The sequence below is a fragment of the Drosophila takahashii genome, chromosome 3L (assembly GCF_030179915.1).
Source record: "Drosophila takahashii strain IR98-3 E-12201 chromosome 3L, DtakHiC1v2, whole genome shotgun sequence".
Classification (NCBI taxonomy): domain Eukaryota; kingdom Metazoa; phylum Arthropoda; class Insecta; order Diptera; family Drosophilidae; genus Drosophila; species Drosophila takahashii.
Window position 1 is genome coordinate 3,866,301 of NC_091680.1, and position 12,050 is coordinate 3,878,350.

The window sequence follows — 12,050 nt, forward strand, 5'->3', positions numbered from 1 at the left end:
GGAAAAAATGAAGTAGTAGCCGTGTTTCTGTTTCTGTGTCCGTGTCACTGGGCCACCAAAAACTTCACTTCACTTTCCCCCGTTTTCCCCGGGAAAATTTGCCAAAGGAAAACTTTGCAAGTGTTGCACTCAGCGGGGGGAAAATGAAGAGGAAAACTTGAGGAAATTTTCTAGTGGTTTTCCCCGGCAGAGAAAATCGCAGCCAAAGGACCAGGACAACCTGTTGCCTTCTGGCTGATTTTATGGCCACGGGAGCCACACGTGATTCAGATTCCCCAGCTGGCTGAGGATGTCTGCTTGGTCTTTTTATGGGCTTCTACTTCTATGCTTCCATGAGTGTGTGTGTGTTTGCCACCACGGGGAGTCTTCAAGTCTCAGACGCTGTGACGACATAATCAACGCTCCATTGGAGGAGGGAAGTCGCCTCCAGACGCAGATGTTGCCACCAACCACTTGCCAAACAAATCGCTGGCTTAGACTGATGGCATGGGGAAGGCACTCCACTGAGTGGAGTGGAGTAACTTCGCATCCGCATAAAATGACTTGAGTGATGAGCCGGATAGACGAGCTACAAGAATAACTGGGTGTGTGGAAGGAGGCTTCATCATGAATGAAATTCATTACGGAAAAAAAAGCTTCAAACTGGGAGGGGGTGGATATAAAATATTGCATTAAATATAGAAGAGCTTGAAGCCTTTTTAACTTTAAAATATCCCTTTGGTTTTTTTCTTTAATATTTTATTAATTTTTCCCAATTTTTATCATCATCAATTTCTATGGCAAAAAGGTTCACAATTCATTTTGGGAGTGCCAATAAAGATATCCCCCATTTAAATGCCGTTGTCACCGAAACCACAAGACCCCTGTGACTGGAACTCACTGTATTGTGTAACATTCATGCACTGTATTAGCTTGTGTCATGTTTTTACGACACTCCCGACCTTGAAATCGCAGGAGGACGGAGGACGAGAGGACTGTTGCGTGAGCTGCTGAAAGGGAAATTCCCCGGCCGATCCCGTCGCTCCATCAAAGGTCAAAGTCACTGGCGCTTTTCCGGGTTTCCCCACGAAGAAAGGCAAAGGCAAAGTCAAAGTGAGGTTCCCAGAGCGACGACGGATGAGGAAAAGAGACCCAGACCCATGGCAACAATAAGTAGCTGGGTAGCCATCCTCTGGGCTCTTGGCTCCTGGGTCTTTTGCCGCTGGTTTTTGGCTGCTACGTGCGGCTTGTGGCTGCCACATCCACATCCACAATCCGCAGAACAAGTGGCCCAGCACAAGCTCGCCTTTGAGCAAGTCAACATAAGGCCCAACTTTGTCTGCCTTTTTTTTCTCCATCTCCATTTTGCCGGCAGGTTTTTATGGTGGTGACCCCCAGCTACGTGCGGTTGGCTGCCTCGGGCTGTCTGGGATCTGGGATGTCTGCGAAAACGCGACTTTGACTCTGGGTCTGGGACTCTGGAAACAGGGACAGGGATTGCCTTTCGGGGAAGCCGACCCATCTCGCTGCCATGACTACGCTGCACAGAGAACAATAAGGCTCACTTTGTATGAGTCATCATCTTAGAAATACTACTAAAAATAACAAGCCTTTTAAAAAGTATTTATTATTTAAAAAATAAGTGTTAATTCGTGTCCTATAAAATAGATAAATTTTTAACTCTGAGAAACCCCTTTTAAGTTTGCCTAAAATTCCCTTAAAAATTTCTTGTAGACTAATTCTAAAAAATGTTTTCAATATTATTAAAAATAAATGAATATAAAATAACAATTTTTAGTTGTCCTGTCAATTTCTCGCAGTGCATTGGCCTGAACAAACAAAGCAAGTGGCGACGGGCGTGATGACGTGGAAAACGTTGCTGTGGCATGCCGCGAAAAAAGACTGGTGGTCCGTGAAGGGGTCTGGGTATCAGGAATCTGGGGATTGGGGATTGGGGACTGTGGGTCTGGCTTGGAGTATGGATTGTGGAGTATGGGCCTGGGCAATCCCTCGACCGCAGACAGTCTGTCTGCAGAGTGTCGTCGCGTGACTTAATTAGTTCCCATGAATAAAATGTGGAGAGGTATGGGGGCTTTTTCGGTTGGGCAATAAAGCCGCGGTGACGTCACTTACCCCAGTTGTTGGTGTTCCATTGCCGGCGGCGATACCTGTGGCGTTAACCGATCCATTGCCGGAACCAGACGACTTTCCCTTGCCCCGGCCGCGTTTCGAATCGGGTCGAACGGGCTGACCATCGGCTCCGAAGACGATCTGAAGAGATAAATATTAAATATTTAATTAAAAATAAAATAAAAAATCTAATAAAAAAATCAATTTATTAAGAATTATTAAATTTGTTTTTGATTATTGTTTTTTTAATAATTATTATTTATTTATCGATTTCCCAATTTTTTTCAGTGGTTGAGGTCCCACAATTTGGGGACCTTATAGTCCACGGGCAACTCGTTCAGGACATTTCGGTCCGACACCACCGCCAGCATCAGGTGCTTTATTCCGATTTTCTGGGCTTGCTCTTGGGCTCCAGCTTGGACTTCCGCTTCCATGCCGTCGAAATCCATTTCGCAATGCGTAAATACGTGGTAAAATCAAAAAAACCGTTAAACCAACTGAAATCGGCCTATCGATCTATCGCAAGTGCGATACTTCAGGGATGACTTGATTCGCTTATCGACACTATCGAAAATCGGCACCAAACAACAGCTGTTCGGATTTCGCAATGGAGAAGTTCTCCTTCAAAAAGACGTCCTCCTCGTCCTTCGAAGTGACCTTCGAGTGCCACTCCATCACCAACAGTGCCCAGGACGTCGCCTCGCTGATCAGGCAATGCCAGACTCCACCCTCGCTCCCGCCTAAAAGGGAACGCATGCGGAAGATGCGATCCTCAGCCAGCGGCAGCTCCGGAGCCTCCTTCGGAAACCTGGGTGTCGCCAGGGAGTTGTTCCAGCCAAGCTCCCACGAGGATGAAGGGAACATCATGCACCTTCTGGAGGAGAGCGACGATGAGGATGGGGCGGTAGCCAACAAGATCTCCAGGAAGCCCGAAGACGGCGGCTCGGACTCGGACGTGCACCTGTCGGTCCACCTTGGCAAGGAGCGTTTCCACTGCAAGGTGTGCAACATATGGATCGCCGGCTTTAACAGCATGAAGAGGCACCAGGAAGCGCTCCTGCACAAGACGCGGCTTCAGGCCTTCGAAAGGCACCTCCAGAGTTCGCGCCACATCAGCCTGGCCACGGCGAAGAAGGAGCAGCTGCTGCTCGTCAGCAAGACCGGGAACCGCAGGTTCCTGGGCAATAGCCAGAGGGACAAACAGGCGGCCGCCGACCTCCTGGAAGCCATTGATGTGACTCCAAAAGGACCGACCGATCTCAACCCATTTCTGTAACTGTAGTTTTACATTAACGCAATACAATAAATGTACATTTTTCCGGTTTAAAATGCCGCTATTTATCGATTCCGGCTTATTTTCGATCATTTCCGGTCATTTCCGATTTCCGGCTTCTGGGGTTGAAAAAAAGGGCGACTCGTGCAAGTTTAAAACACAGGGTGGCGCAATTTTACATTATTTTCTACATACGCCAGGTGGCGCCAAGCCAAGTTTTTCTTTTAACATATGTAGAATAAGTGTATAAAACCGTCTGGCGGCCAACCTGAGAACTGCTGTAGTTGTTCCACCAATCTGCTAGATGGCGCATATAAAAACTGGAGGGCACAGTGGCGCCATCTAGCGGTTGTCTAACGAACCCAGATGAGGTGAACTGCTTTGTTCTTGCGCCATTTCCGGTTGCACTGCTTGGGCCAAAGCAGTCAGCTTATGTCCGCTTTGAAGAACAGTCATTTTTATACCCTTGCAGAAGGTATTATGATTTCAGTCAGAAGTTTGCAACGCAGTGAAGGAGACGTTTCCGACCCCATAAAGTATATATATTCTTGATCAGCATCACAAGACGAGTCGATCTAGCCATGTCCGTCTGTCCGTCTGTCCGTCTGTCTGTTTCTACGCAAACTAGTCTCTCAGTTTTTGAGCTATCGGGATGAAACTTTCCCAAAAGTCTTCTTTCTATTGCAGGTAGTATATATGTCGGAGCCGACCGGATCGGACAACTATATCTTATGGCTCCCATAGGAACAATCGGAAAAAAAAACTTTAAAAAATAATATTTCTGAATTTCGAATTAATTATTTAAAAAATCGGACTACTATATCATATAGCTGCCATAGGAACGATCGGAAAATTAATGAGAAATATTAGAAAATTGAACATTTTTGCGATTTAATAATTAATAGGAATGATCTGCAAGGGTATATAAGCTTCGGCTGGCCGAAGCTAGCTTCCTTTCTTGTTTAGTGTAAAGTTAATTTATTATTAACTTAAATTCCTAAAAAATATGTAAAATATATCCCTGAACTCCATATAAAATTCCAAATAGATTGGCTTTTAATCCTGGAACTTTTAGTTTTTGTCCATTTTTTTTTTAAATCCTAGTGCAACCGCTTGTAAAAAAAAACATAGTTTTTTTAATTCAGCCTTCGTTCAGTTTATCAGATTGTTAGCTGTTCTTCTTCATCTTCGATCCGGGAGAATTTTTTACAATTTCCTGCAGAAAAACTCCTTATTTCCGATTTTAAAAAAAAGCAGTATTGAAGTCGATCCAGAAATAATGATCCAAAATTGTTGATATTTTTCAATAGGAAGATTATAGTAAATCCGATCCAATTATAATAGGTCTCCTCTTCCCAACAAATAAAAGGTCATTTCCCTTTGAATAATTTAAAACAGAAACTAGCATCCTGATGCCCCAAAATTAATTTCCCATGCAGTTGAACAATGAGATTAACCTGGGAGGAAACAGGCTGCCATATTAAATTACTTGAATGTTCTGAAGAACATATGGATATCGAAACCATAGATAATTCCAATAAGCATGAAGAAGGCTGCAAACCGCCTGTTGAACCAAAATCCAAACTCTAAATTCCAAATCTATTTCCGGCGCAGGGTCGTAAATATCAGAGCCGTGGAAAAAAAGAGCCTGAGCCTGAGATCGCGTCTCAAAAGAACCATTAGGCAAAGTGCTGGGAAATCGAGGCGAAACCAACGGTAAAGTTGAAGAACTAAAATTGAAAATGGAAATTATGGATGTACATCTGTACAAGTACATAATGGTGTGTGCGCAGGCGTGCCCACAGCTCCACAGTTGTTCAAAAATAGATCGAAGAGTCGAGTGAGAAAGAGGAAGAGCGGCAAAAGGGACGACATATGGATCCAAATCGGATCCAGACAGCTTCGCAGGAGTGCCTGTGGAATGCCCTTGTCTGAGTCTCAGAGTCTTTTTGGTGGCTGATTGACAGCCACTGCATCTTAACGGTAAATAAGCGACGCCATCATAGACACTGGAAAAAATTACATGACTTATTCTTAACTTTGGATTTTTTTAACCATTTAATTTAAAATTTTTGAAGGCAAAACTTGGAGTGAAAGTATAAGGAGGGTTTTATGGACCGTTTTTTGAGGATATTTAATAAATCTATTAGATTTAAATATAATGACCTTCTCAGATTGTTTAAGTATTTACTATTGATTTATCTGGATTAAATCTTTGGGAATAATCATCGAAAAGTCAAAGTGTTTATTAAGTAATTTTACATTATCTAATGCTTAGTTTTGATTTTAAAATATTAAAAATGAAATATTCTTTAAAGACATGAATTTAATTTAAAAACTTGCTAAAATTTTTCTCAGTGCCCGGTATTTCTTCCCAAATCAACCCCATTCGCTATACACACCATCAGCATCTCCATCTCCATCGCCAAGCTGCATTTACATTGATGGCACGCGCAGGCGCGCACACATGTTGCCAGAACGTCAACCTTTTGGGGGCGATCACAGGGATCAGGGGATCTGGAGGGAACTGGGAACCCGGGAATCGGGGAGACCGGGGAAACTGGGAACAAATGCGTCTGCGTACAGGGCACTTTTCAATTTTAGCAGCAGTTGTCATTTCGGAAGCAATTATTTTAATGCAGAGCCAAAGTAAAAGTCACACAGTTGCATTTTCACAGTCGCAGTTGAGAGCGTGCCAGTTGCAAGATGCAGTTGCAGCCCCCCAATGATGAAAAGACTGCCACAAGATGGAAAATGGAAGATGGAGACGATGTCACTGGGCCTGGAGTCTGGGGATCTTGGGATCTTGAATCTTGGGATTACTGCGAGTTGGGGTTGCTCTCGGTGGCGTCTAAATTTAGTTTCCAGCCTTCGGAAGTTCTTGAGGTGTTTTCGGGTGAAACCGATACGACAAAGTCACGTAGCGAGTGCGCAATTGGTACAGTTGTGCTCGCTTTGAACAAGTATTTCGAGTGTGAATTGGGAGGAAATATTTTAAAGGTGACTGTGGATGGAGTTTTAAATTGGAAACCGATTTTGTTCAAGATGATTTACATTTTAATTGTATTGAAGGCTTTTGTTGCCTTTGTTTGTTGTAAATTATATACAAAGAAAAGGAAAATTACTTAAAGAATTTCGATGGATAGAGAGATTTCTTTGGTTTTAGACAATGAATTATACGGGTGATGTATTTTATACTGGCGGATTTAATATATAAATTGGGTAATTAATCAGAAATTAAGTGAAGATTTCTCTTCTAGTCTAAAATATTTAAGGAAATTTCTTTAAAAAAAAGATTAATAAATGGGCCAAAAAAAATCTACTTCTTATCTTCTAACTATTTAAAATATTTTATTTTGTTTTAATTTTTTTCCAAGTCAATTAAAATCAAATATGGAATTTTTATTTCTGACAACATAAAATTAAGTATTTATTCATAAAATAATACAATACTATAACATCATCACATTTCCTAATCAAATAAACATTCCAGACCTCATCAGCCAATAATAATCCCATAATTCAAGCCACCAAAACCTAAAGAAAAAGAAATACAGACAATCGACTTTAAGAAGCCACCCAAAAAGCCGTAAAAACAAGGCCAACGACCTATAAAAATAGGGCCAAAAGTAGGCAACCCAGAAAGCGCACAAAGCAGACAAAAAGGAAAAAGGAAGACAAAATACAACAATCCTGCAGACACATGCATAAAATAAAATCCTGCGATGAAAGCTTCGTCATTTCCTCGCCGAAAAAAATCGATGACAGTTTATGAGCCTCGCAACGAAACCTTCTTTAAATCAATTTTTTCGTAGCTTCCTGTTGAAAGGTTACGTTTTTTCCATCAACTGCATCGTCTGTATTTTTTTTTTGAGCTGACTTTATTAGCGCCAACAATGCAAAGAGCACAAAACGCATGTCGACTTAATTGGGGCTATTACACTCATAGAAATTTTTACCCTAAATCGCCCTAAAAAACTGACTTTTCGCCCGTGGATTTAGAAAATCGCCCATAAATCGTATCCGCTGGCGATTCGCCCGTGTATTTAGAAAAATTTTCTAAAAAATCCCGATGGAAATTTGGTTTAATTTAGGGTGATTTTTCTTGAAATAAGAAATATTTTCCTGTTTTTAGGGTGATTTGCCCTAATTTTAAGGTGTATTTTTCTAAAATTAAGGGCGAATTTTCTGATTTTATAGGCAAATGCCCTAAAAAATTAGACAAATTAAAAAAAATCGTGTTTGAGCATGCTTAACTGAATTTGGGAAGCATGTTTTTTTTTTAATCGTCTATATTCTGGGACTGCTGCTTTAATTAAACAACACCGGCGGAGGACACCGTTTCATATTATTGTATTGGTGTGTAGCTTATATGGGAGCTGCGTTGAGAGGGGGGGCCCGATCTATACAACACAGCCGTTAGAACTGAAAAATCATGTTTGTAAACGAATTAGGGAAATAAATATGAGGAGAAAAAACAACTTACTTTTTTTGGTCGTTGCGAGAATCGAACCCACGACCTCTCGGTTTAGAGTCTAGCGTCCTACCGCTGCACCACAGACCCATCGCGCAAGACAACGAACAAACTCTGCAGACATCTTATTTTCTTGAGGTCTACGTTATATTTTGACTAAAGGCAACTAAACCGTATATTTTTTCCTGACGATTGTGACAATTAGTCCCGTTTTCTTGCCAGCAAACACAAAGATGCTTTTAACTCAGAACTCCCATACGTTTTTAAGGTTTAAAGACTACTTTAATTTAAAATTCGGACGAAAAAATGTCCTTAGTATTATAACGTTTACAAAAAAAAAAATAAATAAAAATCAAGTTGAATCACACAGGGTTCGAACCCACAACCCCACGACCTTAGTCCTCATATAGCAAAGTTGAAAGCGCAAGTGATTAGACCGCTGGGCTACCGAATTTCACACTTTTGGAGTGATTTTTAAGGCGAATCGCCCTTGTATTTAGACAAATTTTAGAAAAAAAATTAGGGCAATTCGCCGTTGGATTTAGAAAAGGTCAAATCGAAGCAAATCGAAAAAATCGCCCTAATTATTAGAAAAATAGAAAAATTAACCCTAAAAATATTTTTTTATGGTCACCTGCCTTGAATTTATGGCAAAATTGTCGTGAAAATAGAAAGTTTTTCTCAGTTCAAGGGCGAAAATTTTTTTAGGGCAATTTTCTAAAATGTAGAAAATTATTTTTATGAGTGTAGTTTTTATTAAAAACGAAGGCAAAGGCAGGTGGCAGCTGCTCCTGCGAAGCCTCTGCCGTAATGAGCTGTTCAAAAAGCCCGCCGGCGTTTCACTTATTTTTTAGGGGTTCTCGTAACAACGGGAGTCGATTTAAGAGTCGAGCGAGCAACAGGTAGCCCCCAATTCGAATTTGAGTCTGAGTTTGCGGTTGGCAGAAAGGCCACACGCACACACAACACACAAATGGGCCAAAAGCCGAGCACTGACCTAGGCCAATTGGCTTTGCGGTAGGATCCCAACGTTGTGTAGAAAGGAAAAGCCAGCGGGGAGGGTTCGCTTTTTATGACACAATTTGGGGGAAGCCACTGGAGAATAACCACAACAACAACCCCTCGACATTTCCTACCCCTCCTAATGAGCCATAAAAAGTTTGCTTTATGTGTGTGCCCCAGAGTTTTTGGGCAACCCTTCGTCGAGGCTGATGAATTATAAAGCCCCTACATCGGAAAACCCCCCCAAAACAGTTCCACTTTGCAGCAGACACTGTGGGAAAGTGAGAGTTTAAATCATGATATAATAGACTTAATGGATATTTGACTTTCTTTAGATTTAATAACTATCAGGGGGGATATTTCTTTATCTCTTTCATTAAACATACGTTTTTAAGAGAAAAGCCTGTTCTTCTCGACTATATTCACTTTAACGTTAATCAAGATATTGAACAAAGGATAATGGGATATCTTCTTCAGTTTTAAAACCCTCATTCTGAGGAAAAAAAATGGCATACCTTTAATTTAACATCTATTCTTTCTGATATCAAATATTTTTAAGAGAACAACATATTTTACTTGAATTAGAGGAAATTATTTCAGAATGTTGAATAACAGATTGAGCCATAATTTTTCGATTTTTAAAAAAAATCCTCCATAATTTTAAAGCAACTTTATCTTACCTAAATTCTAAATAATAATATAGTCTTTAAGGATTGTTACTAACAATTTGTTACCCTTCTAAGTATTTAAATTAAGTACTTTTATAAATTTTCTCTGTTCATTTACCCCAGCGTACTGGAATATTTAGAGCCACCGCAAAGGTGAGAATAGAACAGAATACCAACTACCCAAGGACAAGGACAACAACCTTGACCTGTGCCAAAAGCCAAAATAAAGCCTTAATTACTTCCACATCAAGGACAACCCTTTTTTGTGGGCAACGCACAGCCTCCAGGAAGTGAAATCGATTTTCGTAGGCAAAACATTTCAAGGTTGTCGTACCCGTAACCAAAACCCCCTAAGATACGCCACCTTGAGCCCTGTTTATTTTGATTATCACTTTCGTGGGGGGCGGAGAGAGCTTCCTGATTAGCCCCCAACGTCCTTGAAGGTTGCCGAAAATTGCGTCTGGACGACGAGTAGGAAGATGATGATGATGGTGATTCACCAGGGCCAAGGCCTGTTGGATTTGCTTTTTATTTTTATGGCTTATATCCCATTTTGATTGCGGCTGTCAGACTTTTCTCTTTCTCCTCTCGCTTTTTGGGGGTTGACTTCCTCTATATATAACCGTATAGCCGTATACATTTGGACACGAGGGTGAGTTTCGTTTCATTTGGCATTGTAATTGCAGCCACCCCTATATGTATTATATATCCGAGGGATACGAGTACATATATCTGCTTTCTCTTTCGGGGGGCGAGAGAGTGTAGAGATGCGTCATCCGACGATTTGTTACACGTAATTTAGATGCGAAAATTTTCAATGTCAATCTCTCCCCCGTTTTTCGGTTCGGTTTGCCCCCTTGAGATGTAACCGTTTTGATATGTGCTAAAAAGCTCACTTCACAAATTTATCAAGGTCAAGTTCACCGAAGGGGGAGAGCACGAGCGTTTTATTGTTTGTTGAGGTAGCGGTAAAAGCGGAAAAAGCATCGGCGAAAGTCACACAGGCCACCAAATGAGTGATAAAAAGGGGTAAAGTGAAGCACAACAAAGGGCATTTGGTTGCCTTGTGACACAATTCGAGGGTCTGGCTTTGGATTGGTTTGGGTTAGGGATTTATTATTACCGTCAAGATGGGGGAAACGGCAGCAGCATCGGCATCTCGGTGTTAATTGAGCGGCTTTATGGGATTGCAAAACAATTGAAAAGGGAAACAATTGCCGAAGGAAAGGCGGGGATTCAAAGGTTTCTCAGGATTACTGGTGCAAGGGGATAAGGGAAACGGGATTTTTGACTTGACAAAAGCTACACGTTGATTTACTAACTTTGTTATTTGGAAAAATATATATTAAAAGGTATTTTTTGTACGCAAACTTAAGATGATAGAACAAGCACGTACAATTTTAAACTGAATGCCCCACGTTGGGCGCCAGATGTAGCTTCATTATTACATTTTTTAAGTAGTTCCTTTACTTTAACATCTAAAACCTAATAAACCAACAAACTAAAAATAAACAAATAAACTTAAAAAATGATATTTGAACAAATAAATTCTAAGGGTAGAATTCTAAGGGTAGAATTTATTTGATTTAATAAGTTCACAAAGGTTTAGACTAGAAAACTAGACTAGAGAACTATATAATTCAAAATCCAGCACTAATCCGGTTGCCTTTATTATGAGTCAAAATCTGCCAAGTGGGCCACCCCTGTTCCGAAGGTCCGATTTTCATCGAACTTTTTTACTTTTCCGGTTCACAACGAAAATATAAGAACTTCATTTGAACGGTTTTGCGAAATTTTGAGTTTTACCGGAGTTATAGGGGTCAAAACATGGCATTTTTGACACTTTTTCGAAAAAGTTGCACTCAGTCAAAAATTCATAACTTCGGAACGGTAAGAGATATCTTTATGATGTTTTCACTAATCGCTCAAGAATTATTATGGCTTTCCATAAAAAAATTTAAAAAAAAATTAAAAAGTTTTTTTCTTAAAAATAAATCAACATTTTTTTTTAGTTTTTATTTTTTTCAGTGTTCTTCACCAGCTATAGAGTTTAAAACCATTTGAAAATGAAGTTTGATTCATTACGAAAAAGATCAAAAAAAAAAAAAGAGGGGCCCGGACAAAGGTTTTTCGCAATATCGATTTGAAGAAGGGCGCACAGCGGTTTTCCATACAAAACGACAAAAAGTGCGTCATTGACAGCTGCAGTCGGCTGACGCTACGCGCGCAACGGCATGTGTTGACCAGCCAATTTTCACGAGCAAGCCGTTTTTGTATGGGAATCCGCTGTGCGCCCTTCTTCAAATCGATATTGCGAAAAACCTTTGTCCGGGCCCCTCTTTTTTTTTTTTTGATCTTTTTCGTAATGAATCAAACTTCATTTTCAAATGGTTTTAAACTCTATAGCTGGTGAAGAACACTGAAAAAAATAAAAACTAAAAAAAAATGTTGATTTATTTTTAAGAAAAAAAATTTTTAATTTTTTTTTAAATTTTTTTATGGAAAGCCATAATAATTCTTGAGC

The 12,050-nt window shown here is 40.3% G+C and overlaps 1 protein-coding gene across 4 annotated transcripts in view; it reads right to left on the minus strand.

Moving 5' to 3' along the window:
• Tet (Ten-Eleven Translocation (TET) family protein) overlaps positions 1 to 12,050 on the minus strand; it is a 113,854-nt gene that overhangs the window by 75,396 nt on the left and 26,408 nt on the right. For all 4 annotated transcript variants that reach the window (XM_044394519.2, XM_044394517.2, XM_044394520.2 and 1 more), the window contains one exon: positions 2,113 to 2,250. In XM_044394519.2, the coding sequence (XP_044250454.1) occupies positions 2,113 to 2,250 (138 nt within the window). The remainder of the gene's footprint in view (positions 1 to 2,112; positions 2,251 to 12,050) is intronic.